General features: G+C 44.9%; 1 protein-coding gene across 3 annotated transcripts in view; it reads left to right on the top strand.

Moving 5' to 3' along the window:
* Nucleotides 1-540: 540 nt before the first annotated feature.
* Nucleotides 541-18234, top strand: part of LOC147612558 (uncharacterized) — a 23870-nt gene continuing 6176 nt past the window's right edge. For 2 of the 3 annotated variants that reach the window (XM_086783185.1, XM_086783184.1), the window contains exons 1-8: nt 541-1987; nt 2317-2517; nt 2724-2846; nt 2943-2980; nt 3101-3230; nt 3456-6680; nt 6812-6970; nt 9613-9755. In XM_086783185.1, the coding sequence (XP_086639311.1) occupies nt 1910-1987; nt 2317-2517; nt 2724-2846; nt 2943-2980; nt 3101-3230; nt 3456-6680; nt 6812-6970; nt 9613-9755 (4097 nt within the window). In that variant the 5' untranslated portion in view covers nt 541-1909. Of the gene's footprint in view, nt 1988-2316; nt 2518-2723; nt 2847-2942; nt 2981-3100; nt 3231-3455; nt 6681-6811; nt 6971-7167; nt 7304-9612; nt 9756-18234 lie in introns of those variants that run through there. The other variant, XR_015263470.1, reaches the window with a different exon arrangement.

Below are 18234 nucleotides of genomic sequence, written 5' to 3'. Positions count from 1 at the left end.
CTAAAGAATCGTGTAACATTGAGAGAACTCCATTCATATACCTACATGGGGACACCTCAATAAATTTTGCTTCCATTTTTTTTGAATGCCTTCATTATACCTACATGGGACACCTCAATTATGAGGGGCGCCGAGCCCGTTTTTGAGCATTTTGGTTGTAAATATACATGTAAAATTTTAAAATGCTAGTAAAAAATTACAAGAAGATAAAAAAGAAATTGATATATTTCACCAAACCCATCAATTTTAAAGGGCAAGGGTGCCATCAAAAATCAAGACTTACAAGGGGCATGTGAATGCTGACGTGGAAAGTTTAAGAGAGAGACTCCCGTAAGTAACACCACTAATTTCTACGCTTGAATTGCAAATTACGCATCTGGGGTACTCATTACAGTGTGATGGGCGCATCCCTCACGCTAAAGCTTGCTCTAAAGGGGAAACCCCCCCCCCCCCCCCCCCCCCCCCCCCCCCCCCCCCCAAAAAAAAACTAAAAAAAAAACTGGGAAAACGAGAGCAAATTAGCCAGTAAATCTGGTCGGCGATGGCACCAGATAGGGAAAAAAAAAGTAAAAAGAGAGCAAATTGCCTAGTAAATCACTGGAGACAAAGAATGTGCAGATGGGCGATAGCGACGCAGGGGCAAACGGTAAAAAGAAAACCCCCCAAAAATGAAATAAAAAAAAGCAGACAGATCTGGGAAAAAGGGAGCAAGATTAGCCAAAGACAAACAGTAGCAAATTGGCAATGAAGATGGTGCACTGTGCAGGTGGGCGATGGCGAAGCAGGGAGAAATGCTTTCCACGGAGGTGATGGGTCAACAGACACTGAAGGGTAGAAAGCAGAGTTTGTTCCAGTGTCAAAGGATGCATCAGGAACAGGTTGAGGTCCATAGAAAGCTTTGGGCGGCGGTGGGTCATGGACATCGGTTAGATTCTTGCAAAAAAACAATTGATTTGCTTTCTTTTCCACTGTTCACAGCGAAGGTGGTGGTGGTGGTGGGGCGCTCACATGCATGCAAAGCAGGAGGCCCACGAGCTCCCTCTTGCAAGGAATGAAATTCATAAAAGCCCTCCCCTCCTTCACTTAAAGAGAGGAAAGGTCATGGCTCTGGGCTTCTCTGTTCATGGGTTCTCTCTTCAAAAATCTAGCTGTTTGTGGGGGGCTTTTCTTTCTCATGTCTTTGCACACAACGGTGCCATGCCCATGCTACCACCATTGTTGATCTTATGAGAACCAACAGCACACACTCTTCAGGACTCCAGCATCCCCTCTTCTCTCCCCTGTTGTTACTTCCACCTCCACCTCCACCTCCATAGCCATAACCATGACCTTGGCCATATCTTTGCCTCCTGCTTTGTCGATGTGTACAGCAGGTACTATGTGAGTGCAGCATTCCCTCCTGTCCCCTGTTATTGCTACCACCGCCATAGCCATATCCATGCCCATACCCATGATCAATTCGGCCTTCGCATCTGATTTTGATCTTTGGCTGCCCACACCAAAGCTTCCTATGCTTGCTGCTCCACCATTGTCTAACAGCCCGCATTGCATTCAATTCACTTGCATGTTACGATCCCTTTCTCATCTTAAACACAGATCACGTTTAACACAACAGTCCCACAAGTGAAAATTACTCTCTTCTAGCTACTTTCAAGGACCCATTAACTTCTACCAGTCAGATCACATTTTAAGAAGGCAATTGAGCGTCAGAATTTGCCCTCATAGCCAACTTGTTTTGGAAAAATGGAGGCACCCACAGCACGATTGCATGCTAGACCAAGCCCTAAGCTGTGGGTTGCCTTTGCTCGACAAGCCTTTCATGGCCTGGTCTTGGCTGAGCTTACAGACAAATCTGTTTTTGAGCCAGAAGGCTTAAGACTAGGGTTTTGCTGATACCAGAGCAGGTGACATGTTCAAACCAACTAAGAACAAGTCCTTCAAAGCAAAGGAGAAGGTTAACTTCAAGCTAGAGTTTCATGCGACCCGAGTAAGCTCCGGATTCCATCCCTTGTTTATCTTTAGCCATTGAATGTATTTATATTTATCACCAAGATTAGACTAAGTAAAACCATGGGCAACATTCTACTCTTTCACAGTTTTTATGTGCTCAAATTTTATCCCAATACACGAGACAGCTATACACACCCACCATTATGCATAGTCGTCAATAATTATAGCTCAATCTACACTATGAATGTACATTGGATCTGTTCAACTAAGATCGATCCTAGTTTAGGTTCTTTTCAAGCAAGGTGCATTAAATAGTTGCCCTTTTGCATAGAGATTTTCTCTAATCTTTGAATGTTGCTGTTGCAGGTACCCCAGCGAGGATGGGATAAACTCTTGGTCTCTTTAATCTCTGTGGAAACAAGCAAGGTTACTGCCAAGACAGGGAAAGTACCAGTCAGAAACGGGGCTTGCCAGTGGTCCGAGCCTCTATACAAGTCAGCATTTCTTTCTCGGGATTCTAATGGGAAAGATGCTGATAAGGAGCTATATACACTTGTGGTCTCTATGGTAAAGCTCATATCTATCTCACTTTAGCCACTTAAACGAATCTAATCTGGTAGCTGGCTTACATAATTTATTTGCATTTCTGCAATGCTTTAAAAACCTTAGCTGCACAAACCTTAGCTCATTTCAGCAGTTTATAGCAGCATAGCTGGTCTCTTCAAGTTAGCATGCAACAATTCTTATTCAACTATTTTTTTTTGATTAATCAGGGTCTATCTCGGTTTGGCATCCTTGGAGAGGCCACCATCAACCTGGCAGATTATGTGCAGGCCCTTATGCCTGTCTCCTTGTCCTTACCATTGCAAAATTGTAATTTTGGCAGCATTTTGCATGTGAGTATGAATTCCCCCTGGATCTCAGATTGATAAGGTTTTCAGTTTGCCCAATTTTTTGGGGGTCTTATTTAGTTTGGCTACATTACTGAGCAGGTCAAGATACAGTGTATCATGCCCAAGTCTGCTAGTAGGTAAGGCTTCAAAACATATTTTGACATAACAGATGCATGGTTTTTACATCTCCGCCTTATTGTTGAAGAGCATGTCTGCTAAGAGTCATGATGTTGCTTTCCATAACTGGTCTCTTGCAGAGATTATGAAGAGCAGAAAGAGATGCCGTTGGAACAAGATTCACAACCTGCCGTGTTTGAAGGCGGTCAGCAGATTGAACTAGAAAGCTATCAGCATACGAATACAGGAATATCTGCAACATCAGACAAGGTGAGCATATAATGGTGTCTGATGGAGTACCAACCCTATGCTTCCTTTTCTCTTTAAAAGCTAATGGTTTAATTTTAACTGCCATCTCAAGCTGAAGGTATGCTGTGATATGCTGTGAGTTGAAGACCTGTCTTTTAAGTTGACGTATATGCATGGATATAATGGAATCGTGTGCTGAATGACAACAATGTGATGGCGTGTTGAAATGTTTAACTGTTTTTGCAGGAGAATGATTCTGCTCCTCTTTCAACTCCTCGGTACAGCTCAGATTCAGTAGACATTCCTTCAACACCTGAAGTGAGTGAATCTCGTCTGTATAGCAGAGACGGTATGGGGGAAGAGCTTATGTCACCTTCTAGCTCCATCGGTAGCTGTAGTGGAAAGCAGGAAGCAGGAAACGGTTTTGTCAGGTTCAGTAAGACGGATCAAGGCTTGACCAATGACTTCAAGTCTCCTGAAGCAAATGCCAAACTCAGCTTCTCACCTTATCACTCAAAGAAGTCACATAATGGCAGTAACAATCAGAATGAACAGTTTAGTCCTATCGAATCATCAGTATGGAGTAATGACAAAACTAAAGAGTTGGAAGCTGCTGAGGTGATAATTAAGGAGCTGAGGTTAGAAGCTGCCTCATGGGAACAACGAGGTACGCAGTTGGGAGTGCAGATGGAGGCACTCAAGAAGCAGCATGTGGAAGAAAAAAAGAGGAGTGACGAGTTGCAAAGAACACTGTCGGCATTATTGGAAGAGCGGGACAATAAAAAGCAGGAGATGGAGAATTCAAAATCTATGGAAAAGTCCCACGTAAAGGCTGGGGAGGGTCTGGATTGGCAGGAATTTCAAGATGAATTAGAGTATGAGAAGAGTGTGAATGCAAATTTGAGTTTGCAGCTCAGAAAGACCCAGGAGTCCAACTCAGAGCTGCTGCTAGAAATTCAAGACCTCGAGAGATCGTTACAGGAGAATAATCAGTCGGAGAAACGGCCTAATCAGGTATCAGAGTTGGGGATTAGAGACCTGGAAAGCACAGAAGACTTGAGAAAGACAGTAGATGCCCTTAAGAAGGAGTTAGAGGAGCTGGAGAGAGACTCACAGGAATTGACCGAGGAGAACATGGACCTCATATCACAGTTGAAGCAGGCGAATGACAAGCTGAAGGCCAATGAAGCCACCATTCTGCAGATAGAGATGAAGATTACTAATGAAATGAGCACACAGGCAGAAACTGAAGCAGGAAAGCTCAGAGAGGCGGTGGATGAGATGAGGGAAAAGCTGAGAGATTGTGAAGAATCCTATGAAAGCAAGCTGGCCAGCAGCAGAACCCTCATCGATGACTTAAACTCTTCTGTCATAATGGTTCGGTCCAAGAATACACGCCTGGAGAGAGAGCTTCAATGCTCAGAAGAGCGTACTTCTGAGTTGTTGAAGGAAATAGAGTCCCTGAAAATGGAGAACGATGGGCATGAAAGGGAGAAGTCTTTGATTGTGTCACAGAGGGGACAGCTAAAGGGCCTGCGAGAAAAGGCTAGTAAGGCTGAGCAGGAATACATGAATGCAGTGAATCGTGTGGAAGAACTGGAGGCTATGAATAGAGAGCTGAAGGAAGAGAAGAGTGGAGCTTTCACAGCTTTAAAGAAGCAGTTGGAAGATTCTCAAGAGCATGCTTTTGCTACAGATGACAAGTATAAGGAGGTCTTGCAGGTGTTGGCACATATGAGAGCAGAAAAGCTGGAGCTTGAGAAAGAAATGTCCACGTTATTGAAAGAAAAAGAAGAAGCTGAAGCTACTATGGCTCAGTTGCAGATCTTCAATGTTGTGTTGCAGGAGAAACTACAATTAGAACAGTCAAAAACCTTAGAGCTTTTACAGCAATGTCAGGAAAGTGAAGCCAAGTCTTCACAGCTTCTTGACGAGATGAAGGTCAATCAAACTCAGGTAAAAAGCTTGAAGCGGGCAGCGACAGAACTCGAAACCCTAGAAAAGGAAATGGGGAGTAAAGTTCATGATTTGCAGGAAGAGAATAGCCTTTGTAGGTCTCAAATCAAAGAGCTAGAGCTGCACATAGCAGCTTTGGAAGAAGAGATGCTTTCCCTGCAAGCCTCAAGGTCTGCATTTGAAGCCAAGTCTCAAGAATTGCAGGTAGTGAATGATGAGCTCTCAGAAAAACTAAAAAATGCTCGAGAGGATATTGAATGGGCCAGAGAGAACACTAACACATTGGTGAATGAAATCAGGGAGTTGGAAGGTGAGATAGAGTCTGATATTCTGGTACGAAACCGGTTGGAGAAATTGGTATCAGAACTAGAAGTTCAGAAAGAGAATTTACAAAACCAAGTAAGGAACCTCTCCGACAAAAACCTGCAATTGGAGAAAGAAGTCATGGATTTTGAGGGACAGTACAAGGATGTCATGAATGAGAAAGATGCTTTAATTGTGTTGATAAGGGAGCAGGAGAGTGTACATAAAGATATGGAGGCTTCCCTTCAAGCAGTGATTAGGCAGCAGCAGGACAGAATTCAACAGTTACTAGCATCTGATGGTGAGAACAAAGAAAAGCAGGTCTTGTTAGAGGCATCGGTACTGAGAGCTGAAAAGACCGAGGTGGAAGAAAAGCTAAGAAAATCACAAGAGATGCTCAATCAGGCCAAGAAGGATGCTTCAACTTTGAAAGAGAATCTGGTATTCAAGGTTCATGAGGCCATGGTGAAAGAGCTGGATATGATGAAGAAGTTGGATGAGGCAGTGAGGGAAGCTCAACTTGTGAGAGATGAAAATCTTTACTATTCACAGAGGATGGAGGAGTTGGAGGCAAAATGTGCTGTTGTAGATCTGGAGAAAGACAATATGTCTGCACAGATGTCTGATCTAAGAGGCAGAACCGAAAAATGTGAGCTCTGGCAAAGGGAGAAAGAGGAAGCCGAGAAAGCTGTTTCTATCTTGAAACAGGAGAAGGAGAAGCTAGAAGCATTGTTAGAGAACGCTGTACAGGAGATGGCAACATTGAAGGAAAGTGTGAAGTCTCTCCAGGATGCGGCAAACCGGTGGAAGCAGTCTAAAGATGCCATGGAGGAGAAGATTTCGCACCTTCAGGAGGCCAATGCGAAAGAATCTAGGCGGCCTCCTGAAGAGAAAAACGGTGAGCTTAGTAAGCTGAGGAAACAGACCAGCGAGTTTAAACGCAAGTTCTCAGAACAGGACGTGGAGAGGGAGGAGCTCAAGAAAAGAGTTGTCTCTTTGGAGGAAGCGCTTCAGCTCAAGGCTAGTGCTCTAGCTTTAGTAGAGAAGAAGCTAAAAGATAGGGAAACATCTGCTAATGGTGGCAGCCCAGTATCTCTCCTCGCCAGGTCTCTTTCAAGAGCAAACAGCAGGGTTGGGCCAATGTCTACGATTCCTCCGGCTCGCGAGGCAAAAGAATTAGCCGATTTGCAAGAGAGAGTCAAGATTCTGGAGGTAATAGCTCTACAGTATCATTTCAGGCTTCCCTTGCTTACATACCTTGTATAGTAATCTTACCATTCTAGATTGGAGTTGCTTGCAATAGATTACTGAGAAAGATGCTTGATGGATTATGGCTCTGTCAGGGTGAGGTTAAAAGAAAAGCAGCTGAACTCGAAGCATCCAAGCAACAGTCGAAAGAGCAACACACTAAACTTTCCATAAAGATAGCAGACTTGGAGCTGGCCAATGAACAGCTCGTGAAGGAGAATTCAAACTCTAATGTAGATCACAATTGGAAAGAGGTAAATGTGGGTTATCGTGTGAGTACACAATGCTTGGATGTGTATAGCACGTTAGTTAACCTACATTTGAAAGTTGTATTACAACTCCCCCTTCCGCCTGCCCTGTGCACGTAAAATCTCACCTGCTTCTTCCTCTTTCACAGCTTTACACCTCGAGCTAACTTCTCATGTACCTCCTACGCATGTTGATGATGCAGCATTATGTGTTGGTAAAGTTATTTAATTGGAGCCATATGTAACACGATATATCTTGTGGCTGCCTACCGATTCACTCAAACAGAATTGTGAACATCAATTACGTGGCCGCTTCATGGGCACTTAGTTAATGCCAAGGTAATACCTTATCCTATTGGACAAAGGTTTACTTCTGCATGCAGCAGCAGGGGTTCATCAGTGCTGTTGAAATTCCCTCGACCAGGGTTGAGCACAATCTTGTTACACTTAAACTATTACTACCAATAAACAAAATGGCATATGGCACAGCACAAAGCAAACTGAAAGATGGGGACACTTGCACTGAGGCAGCATCAGGGGTGGGTTCAGATGGCACAGCAGAGGCAGCAGGTACAGAAGGCGGCGCCAGCCAGATATGGTGGCAGCGGCAAAAGTATGGCGTGTCCAGAGTGTACAGACAATACATCCGTACTGTATGGATGTGTACGGCTGGTTTAGTAGAGCCTTCTGGACAGCTCAATGATGTTTTTCTTGGTCCCTTGGGAGAGAGAGAAGCTGGGTGGCCATGCACCAACCTGGTGCCAAGTGTTGGGCCACTCCACACATGGCCTCACGGCCTCACTAACCTTAGTAGGTATAGTGGGGTGCCCACATACACAAAGGCCCACACTACAATATTAGAGGGGCACACTTCATGCATTGGCCGGCCACTTTATAGAAGGGCCAGCCTCTTTAAAATATAAGTGTCGGAGAGCCTGAAAGCTCGAGTCCATAGCCCCAAAGGATCAAAGCACGGGAGGTCATTTGGGCTCTCAAATCATGACAACTATCCTCCCTCTCTCTCCTTGCACGCAGGGCTTCACCTTACTCTTTCCCCCTTCTCTCGGTCTTTGCCATACTCCCCCCCTCCTCCTACCTCTCTCCCTGAGTAGCTCACAGGTCCCCTCCAGCAAGCACTGTCAACTTTGTAGCCTTCAACACACCCATGACATACTCCACCAACAAGGACTACCTTCTTCCGCACACTTGGAAAGGTGCATACCTCACATATGTATGCAATAAATGACCGTGTTCTCCTCCATAGAGCTAAGGTCAAACACCTATTTTTACGTTCCTTGATTAATACAATCACGAACTTTTGTGTAGGGTGGCTATTGATAATTGTGTGCTTGTTATGGCCCATTGTTTGGACATAACAAGGCTAGCATTGAGGCTGGACAGTTCATATTAGTGTGAACTGGACTATTGGGTTATGGGTTGTGGCTCATTTTAGAGAGAGTTCCTCAATGGGACTAAAACATTGGGAGAGGGGCCTCCCAGATATATAGCATACTGACTAGTTGCTGCTCGCATCAGTGACAATTTAGGCTATGGGAGTGCAGAGTATGGGACAAACATGCCCTTGTGGTGTGGACTTGGTCAGGGTTGTATGGTCTCCAGCTTGCTGGTGGCTGATTGTAATATCTGGTTTTGTAGCCTATGTTTCGGTGGTTAGTGGTAGCCGAATCCATCCGTGTCCTCTTAGTATTATTGATAAGTTTATGATGGGTACTTGGATTGTTTCACAGCCATGCTTATGTGTGAGTAGATCTGGGATGGACAGGACACTCAAAGTAAGTGGACATCTTATGATTGGGTTGTTTCAATGTCCACACTAGAAGCTTGTCTCGCAACCCATGTGAAACACTAGTTTAAATATGCACCCACATGCGTACCTTATTCATGGCTAGCTGTATCATTACATTGTTTTTCTAGGGTGGTAACGCCTTGGCTTGCCAACACACAAGTCTAAGGTTCGGCCATTGGCATGCATATATAAATTTCATAGTTGTTTCCACACGGCGTACGATGCCATATTGTACGGAATACTGTACGATACGATACCGTACGGGTTTTTTATTGGTGTAAAAAATATTGTTTTTTCATTTTTTCCCCTTTTTTTTTGGGGGGGGGGGGAGGGGTAATGGTCTTGTTTTTGCTTGTCTATGGCTGTTTGAGCTTCCTTTGGAGTCTGTACTATGATGCTTCCCTCCTTTTTAAAATACTGTGTAAGTTTATAAGTATTTTTTTAAAACACCGTATTTTATCGTATGATAAGAATTTTTTTTAAATATCGAACTGTATTTTCCCGTACGCTATCGTATCGTAGGAATCGTATGGTATCCTACCTGACAACACTGTATATAATTAACATTCAAAGCAAAAAATTTCTTGTCACTGTTATCCTTACTTACCAGACAAAGCTCTTTATTGAGCTGAGGACTGATCAAACTTAATTATTGGAAGGTCCCCTCCATCTGTTTACATGGCTAACATGTTTATTAATGCTTTGTTTTCCTCATTTAGTAAGGCACAATCTAGATTATTTTTTTCGACATTTGACAATTATGGGAAGTTCGTGCTAGTAATGGCACCTACAATATTTAGAGTTGATATTGATATATGGTTTACTTTAAATTGATATTCAGGAAAAGGAGCAACTCGAGCATGCACTCTCAAAATTTAATGCAGCTGCCAATGGTGACAACTTTTTGAAAAGAATCGCCACCCTAGAGATGGAGCTCGCAGAAGTTCTGGAGGCAAATAATATGTACAAGATGCAGCTTCAGAGGTAACCAAATAAAGTCAAATAGTAGTAGGTTTTAGCCTTGAATAATCATTTCTTCAACAGTATACCAAATCTACAAAACCATCACACACGCATGACATATGTATACATATGTATGTATGTGTGTGCGTGCGTGTGTGTGTGTGTGTACATATGTGCCATTTGGGTTATCCATTGGGTTGGAATATTTCTTTTAAAGATGCCAGACATTGGGTTATGCAAAAACTTCATGCGAAGTTGGATTAGTGGCATGGGGGACAACTCCGGGTGGTAGAGTACACCGGATGAGGACGATGGCAAGGCACTCATGAGAGCGTGATGCTCTAGCTCATGGCTCGGTGGGGACGGCCAAGTTTGTGAGCTCACGGCTGTCATGGTTGGGTGGCGAGTATGCCTGCACCCAGATATGTTTCTTCCGCTTTGCCTTCTAGGGTTAGGGTTTGTTGCTTTGTCTTGCTTTTCATGGCTGTTTTGTAGGTTTCCTTCTCGGAGAGATCTTGGGTTTTGAGAGTGGTATTAGAGCCTCTCCGGGAGGAAGATGCGAGTGGGACACCTTCGGGTGAGTTCTTTCTATGTTTCCTGCAGTGTACATGTGTAGGTTATTGCAAGATGATGAGAGAGAGAAAGAGAGAAAGCTGGCGGTTGTGCTAGAAAAAGTACCATGGAAGCACATGGTTTTTATACCATGATTGCTGTGAGAAAAAGCGCCATGTTTGTATGCCCGTGATGGCTGCGTGTAGAACGCCTCGGGATTTGTGTGATTTGGGCTGTCTTCGATTTGCTGCTGCGTTGCTTTTTGCGTTGCTTTTGCTCATGTGAATTTGCCCAACTGTGGGTGGTTTGGTGGCATGGTGGCTGGCCTAGATGTGGCCAGCCAGCCTTGTGTGGTCAGCAGCCAGCCCACGGCTGTGTGGCTGGGCTGCAAGGCGGCCATGTTCAGGTCTGTGGGCGGCCAAGCCCAAGGCGCACAGGGCAGCCAGGCAGTGTGGGCAACAGGTGGCAGGCGAGGCAAAAGGAGCCGGGCAGTAGGCTGGCCAGCCAGGCGGCACGGGCAGCGGGCAGCAGGCTGCGCAGCCAGGCAGCGCAGGAGGCCAAGCAGCAGGTCAGGGATCACACGGACAGCAGGTCGGGCAAGCAAGTCGTACAGCAGGCGGGCTGAAGGCAGCAGCCTGTGCGCACGTGTTTGGGGGAAGAGAGAGAAGATGCGTGTCTGCTTCATGTATGGCAAGGGAGAGAGAAGAATGGCCGAGTTGGAGTCCACCTGCAAGAGAGAGAAAGAAAAAGAAACAAGTAAGTTTTTTAGAGAGGAAAAAAAAGCAAAGTAAAAAAGCATGTAAACCTGCTTAATATGTTTTTTAAAGATAAAGCCTTGCTTTTAATATTAAAAAGGCCAACAAGTTTTTTTTTTTTTTTTTAAGGGGGTTAAAAAAAAAAAACCACATAAAGCTATTGTGAGAGGGGGAGAAGAAGCTTGCAAGGCTTCTACCGCTCTCCATTGATACAACCACCATATCTCTTCCTATTTGTTGCCGAGACCATGAGCAGTTTTCTCTCAGCTTAGGAGACGGGGCTCCAGGGATTGCATCTCCCCGTCCGTACTCAAGAGGAGCTGTTGGACTCAGAGTTTGAATTTCTCACAATTGCCCAATTTCTTACGAGTCACAATTCCACAACTCCCCAATTGCCCAATTGTGACCACAATTGCCTAAGCTTTTTCCATATTTTAAGTGCCTAGCTAGCACTAGGTAGGCTTACAAATAATCCTACAAAATACAAAGTTCTAAACCATTTTACTGTATTTATATAGAAAAAACTACGAAACCTCCGTGTTTCTTAGCCGGAAGATGAAACGTTTTGTCCCGAAACCTCACAAACCCCGAAACGTAAAAAACCCTGAAATGTTTCTGGTGACTATGCCTGAGTGGCACTCCAGTCTGCTATCTTGGATGCCAAGTGGGCGTCGATATCTTCCCAGAGCAGCAGCTAGCCCCTCTTCTTCTGAGCATTCAGAATAAGCTTTTGTATTGGAGTTCTATGAGGCTTTCCTTAGCTGGCCGAGTGGTGGCGGCGAACCAGGTCCTTCTTGCAAACATGTGGTATATTACTTCTTGCTGGGACTTCTCCTGAGCTTGCATTAGTCAGGTATAGCGGTTGATTCATAACTTTTTGTGGGCCGGCAATGATGGGGGGCCTGTTTGGGCCAAGGTGGCTTGGAGAGTGATCATTCAGCCCCGCGACACAGACGGGGCCTAGGCATCATTGACTCCGCCATTCAAAACCATGCCCTGCTGGGCAAGTTGATTGTTAGAGGACTTCTCCCAAGTGGTGAGCCTTGGAAGGCCTTTCTCTTGGCAAGGATTTCAGCCCGTATTCCGAGCCTGGGGACCTTGGCCGTACAGCACCAGATGGATCTTCATAGAGCGGGCTCACGGCTTTGGCCCAGCTTTTGAGGACAGATTTTCCCCAGCCTACTCCGAGCTTGGGATCACCTTAGGTTGGCCCTTGAGCAGTCAGTTCCGGTAGCCTCGGAGGAGCGTCTTCGGCAGTCCCTGATCTGGAACCCCCTGATCCACTTACCTAGTGGCCACATGTATCTTGGGGAGCATTGAGCATAGGACTAGCCAGATCCCTTGGAGATTGGCTTGCATTTAGACAGCTTTCTTCGGAGGCTTAGGAGAGAGGCCTAGTTGGGATCCGGGGTAGAGACAGACTCAGCTTCGACATCGACTCTGCTATTCCTCAGGAGTGGCTGACCCCTATCCCTGACCCGACTCCCCTGCTGTGGTTGGGCGTGTTTACTAGGCATGATATTCTCTTGGAAGTTCATGGCGCAGATGAGAGCTGTGCTTTGCTCACTTTCTCGATTGGACCCCACGGTAGATTAGAGAGATCAGAGTTCCCTTTGGATGACTTCAGTGGGGATGCACCTTATAGAGGGTGATGGTGATCAGATTTCAGGCACAAGAGTGAAACGGGTACAAAAAGGTTTCATACAAAATAGAAAAAGCATGTATATTTTTAACTCGAAATATACAAAAGAAAAATGTCCCTATGACTGTTGACATAACTTATAAGAGACCACATTGAATTCATTTCAATAAAAACAAAATACATGTAAGATATGATGATATCACAAATCACGTGGGTGATGACTAAATAGAAATCAAAAGGATCACCACGTGGGTGATGAGTCATGACTCAAAATCCAAGATCAAAATAAATAACATGTCCAAATAAAATGATGCTGGCAGTTGCTAGCTGCTATCCTCATCCTCATCCTCATCCTCATCCTCATCTGCATCCTCTGTCTCTGTAGTCTCACTCTCAAGGTCTCTGCCGGTAGCCGAGTCCTCAAATGCCTCATCCTCTAGAGGTGCGGGTGCACCACTAGTACTAGCCTCTCGAGAAGATCGTGTAGTGCGAGCCGGAGCCATGATCTCCTCATAAAGCATATAATAGATGTCTCTCTCCTCCTGAGGAATGTTCGGAATCTCCTTGCACTTCATGATATCAATCTTATCTGGATTCACTTGGCGAGGCTCAACGGGATGACCCTTTTGCTATAGCAATCAGAGATTGCAATGACAAAAGACAAGCCTCTCCAATTGTGTGTGGAGAGTGTGTTTCTCTTTTTCGTGTGAAAAAGAGCCCATGTACTCCAGTTCCTCTCACAAGAACCTGAACTGCAATCTTGGGAGAACTCTCAATGCAATCCATCTCTACATAAAAAAGAATGTAAAGTTAGAGTCAAAAAGAGGGTAGCATTTGAATGTAAATTTTGAAAGAATAGGAGACAAAGATACAAGATTCAAGAACCTTACCAAGTTGGGCGTACCAATACCGTATTTCTCCCACCAAGACACTGGCTCCAATTGTGTCTCCCTGAGCAATGCAGTAGCTCGCCCAAACATATGGCTACCGTTGCTGTAAATGAGAAGCTCATCCTCGAGCTTTCTCATAAGTTGTATATCACCTCCCAGTCCCACCAACTTGGTAATGTACTCGGTCCACCCTGACTATAGCTCCTCATTCCTCCAAAGGGGATGCAAAATGTGAAAAACAGCATGGATTGGCCTATGAAACCAATCCCAATGCCGATTCCAGATCTCCTTAATATCTTGAACTCTACATGTGGCATACATAAGAGATCAAGATTTAGGTAATAGGAAGCACCAAGAAAGCTACAAGTCTAGACTCTATACATTTATAAAATAACTTATAGGAAGACTCAAGAGAAAGACTCAAAGACTAAAGTTAAAGTCCAAGGGTGAGCACCTTGCAGGCGACAAGGTAGTGCAATCATTGAGAGCTTCACCAGTTCTGTCCATGAACTCATAAAGTAGCCCAATGGTACTCCCCTCCATGTCTGTGAGCTGAAAGGACACTATACATGGGCTGAAGTGCCTTCACAAGTCCCTTTGCATCCTACCACCAAGTATCTCTCATGACCATACGAGAGAATGCTATAGACTTGGGCTCGTCCTTGTCCTCCCATGCTGTCCACTCACGACACACAAGTGCGCAATAAGCCATGTCGCACTCTCACTAGTCTCTCCACCACAATAAACATATATGCAAACCGAGTTTTGGAGGGATGCCATGGTGACACTGCCATGGTGCTTATCTGCACAAAAGATGCATTTCCACTTTCCGGAGCTCGAGCCACCACATCTAGACTCGAAGGTGACATTGTTCCAAAGAGAATCACCTGTTCGAGGCATCCTACAAGGCAGGGATAAATGCAGATTGTTGGCCCTGCAAGTGCGACACATAACATAAATTAATCTCATTTTATGATTCATGAATTTAATTTTCATCTTGGCCAACAATAGAGCAAGGGGAAGAGAAGGTAGGTAGCCTTAGGCCTCAATAGAGCAAGGGGAGGAAGATATGCCATAAATATTGATGGAAGAGAACAAAACGTGCTGCTTAGTGAGTTGTGCAGAGAAAACATACATAAAGCAAAACAAGACATTGCCCCTTAGAAGACCTCCACAAGGCCCAAGGACACCAAGGAGCAGGCGGGTGACATGGGCGCTGATTCGATGGCGAGCTGGTACACAAAACGACGAAAAAGTACAGGCGGCTGCCACTGGGAAACGCGCACGGAAAAGGTACGAAACGATGTGACGGGTCACGGGCTGTAGTGTATTAAAACATTCGGGATGAGTAAAAAACGCGTTTCATACAAGATGAAACGTTTTGTACGTTTCAAACTCGTACGAAACGCGTTTCTATGCAACATTGCCTCTGACCAAGGTGGCTAGTGAGAGACTTTGGCGTTTATGGATTTGGGAGAGCTGGCCCCTAACGCGCCTCCAGTGGGACCCGAGGGAGTGGACTTGGCGTGATCTTGTTGACAGAGAGGAGATGCTTGGTACCCTGTTCGTCGCATACACCACACGGCTAGGGTGTAGGATCCAGATGCTTGAGGTCGAGGGCACCCCAGTAGTAACAATACACTGGCAGTTAGAGGGCCTCTCAGAGCGGTTTCTCTCAGATTTTTGGAAGAGGCTCTGGGACAGTTTTCAGCCTTGAAAGATCACGCTCTTTCTTTGTCTGTTGGCACATAGGAGTTTGGCGGTTGGGACGTGGCTGGCCATTGGCGTTCAACCAGCAGCTTGTCTGAGGTGTAGCCACCCTCAGGAGTCTCAGTGACATTGTCTTTGGGATTGCCCGAAGGCTCAGCAAGTTTGGCAGTGGATTCTCCGCATTTTCACGATGGATAGGACCTCGACCTGTATCATTTCATGGGGCATTGTCGCTTGGGCCTGTGAGGCTAAGTTTGTCATGGCTTATCAGGAAGGTGGGCGGCTAGTCCTTCGGGTCTCTCACCTTCGCATTTCGGCAGTACTAGTCCCAGCTCCATCTACTGATCAATATTGGCCTCTGGGTTCGTGCCAGAGATGGGAGATTTGTAGTAGTATAGTAGCCTAGCACATTTGGAGAGCTCGATGTAGCAAAGTCATTGAGGGGCACCTACACTCTACCTGTGGAGCCCATCGTTCATACCCTCCTCGATTAGTGGGGGAAGTTGCAGGGTGACTCTGACCGTATGCGGAAGCGGTGGGAAGCCTTCTTGAGGCTTTGGCGGCCTGGCCCTTTTCTCACAGATAGAGGTAGTGAGCCAACTTGGCCCTCCAGACCACAAGTGTGGTTATTCCCTCCCCCTGCCCTTGTATGAGATCGCCTTCTCCTCGTAGAGAGGCCAGCCAAAGGAGAAGTGCATCTTTCTCCCCCTCTTGTTCTTTGAGCCTCACCCCGTACATGGAGGCGAGTTTGTATCTAGCCCTTTGTGGTTGTATTTAGCCCTTCGAGGCTGGTTTTTGGTTAACTAATAGAAGGATCTTTTTCTTTGGGAAAAAAAAGGCAACGGTCTATTGACATATGATTGTATCTGCCCCCCCAAAATGCATGGTGGGCTCAATATTTATTATCATGTCTTGGCGAGAAAAGACACTATGCTTTCCACATACTTTGCATAGAGTCAACCATGGACTTTGATGATCTCTTATGTGTCAAAATTTTAAAGTTGACTCTTTTGGTAAATTGGGAGATTTTGGTAGGTCATGTGACTGGCAAAAATGGTGGATGTCCTTATTCTACTCGATTGATTAAAGATTGGCAAAAGATTCTACAATATCTTCATTGGTTGGGAAGACTCCCAGAGATAGGAAATTCTTTACTACAAGAAAGTCTACATCGGAGTCAAGCATTTGATTGTCCATGTGCTCTACGCTCTTCAAGAAATGCATAGCATTTGATTGTCCACTTGCTCTACGCTCTTCAAGAAAGGCATACTTCCTGTTGTTGGTGTTGGACTCACACACTCACACACACAGAAACCTGCACATTAGGGTTAGGTGCAGGAAGAAGAAGCTCACTCAAAAATGAGAGAGAGAGAGAGAGAGAGAGAGAGAGAGAGCCAAAAGTGTGGTAGCCAGAAAATGCAAGTCAACCCTTGCATGTGTGTCACATCCATATAATATAGAAGTACAAATATTATATGTAGAGTGTCCTTTCACACCTGATATCCAAGGGGAAAAACCACATGGGAAAAAGTGCCCTTGGTTAAGCCCTGCTCACACATAGCACTACCATAAGTGAGCATATGCCTACAAATCCCCCCTATAGTGAAAGTGTGAACCTGTACAAGGTAGCAGATCACTCTTTGTATGAGAGTAAGCCCAAAGCTTTGCGGAAAGCTTCAAACTTTTCTCGAGGTAAAGCCTATGTGAATAGCAACATTATCTTACGTAGGGCAGTAAGATAAATTGATCTCCCCTGCATGTAACCTCTCTCTGACATAGTGATAATGAATCTCAATGTGCATGGTATGTGCATGAAATACGGGATTTCGTGCCACGACCATAGCACTCTGGCTATCAGTGAGAATGGTGGTGGGTGTCTGCTGACACTCACGAAGATTAGCCAATAATCTCCTCAACAATACACAATCTAATGTAGCTGTGAAGACTGCCCTGTACTTAGCCTCGCAAGTAGATGTGGCAACAGTGGGTTGCTTTTTGCTCAACCAAGATATGCATGAACTGCCAAGAAAAAAACAATTCCCACTGGTGGATTGCCTAGTATCATAATCACTAGCCCAATTTGAATCACTGTATGCATAAAGCTGCAAGCTGCCCCCCCGGGGATAGAACAAACCAAGATCCAGGGTACCCTGAAGATAACGAAAAATGCGTTATGACTGCTTGCCAATGCTTTGTGCATGGGCTTTGCATGAATTTGCTCAACACAGGCACCCCAAAAGATATGTCTGGCCTCGTGTTACACAAGTAAATGAGGCATCCCACTGCCTGGCTGTAAATGCCGGCCTCAAAAGGCTCTCCAATATCATGCATAGTAAGCTGTACACCTAGTTCTACTGGAGTAGAAATAGGCTTACATTCATCCATGTGAAACCTTTTTAGCAAACTTTTTATGTACTTAGTTTGCTGCATAACAATGCCATCATCTGTATACATAAATTGTATGCCGAGATAGTAGTGTAAAGGCCCCAAATCTGACATATCAAATTCAGCTTTCAAATCAGCTTTGAAATCTGAAATTTGTGCTTTGCTAGTACGTGTAATGAGCCTGTCATCTACATACAAGATGACTATGAGAATATCGGCATCGGTTTTCTTCACATACAATGTGCTTTTACAGCTGGACTATTCACATAACCTTGGCTGGTTAGATGAGTATGTATTTTATCATACCAAGCTCTTGGAGCTTGCTTTAACCCATACAATGCTTTGTGTTACCTGCATACTTTATGTTTCTCACTAGGAACTACAAAACCAATGGGCTGATTTACATACACTTCCTCCTGTAAATCCCCATTTAAGAATGCAGTTTTGATGTCCAATTGATGCACTTTCCATCCTTTATGTGCAGCCAATGCAATTACTGATCTCATTGTGGTCATTCTCGAAGTAGGAGCAAAAGTCTCCTCATAATCTATTCCCTTTTTCTGGGA

The sequence above is a fragment of the Cibotium barometz genome, chromosome 45, assembly GCF_041138505.1.
Source record: "Cibotium barometz isolate CiBa-2024 chromosome 45, ASM4113850v1, whole genome shotgun sequence".
NCBI classification, from domain to species: Eukaryota; Viridiplantae; Streptophyta; class Polypodiopsida; order Cyatheales; family Cibotiaceae; genus Cibotium; species Cibotium barometz.
The sequence above is the reverse complement of the archived record's forward strand: the minus strand, read 5'-3'. Positions and strand labels throughout refer to the sequence as shown.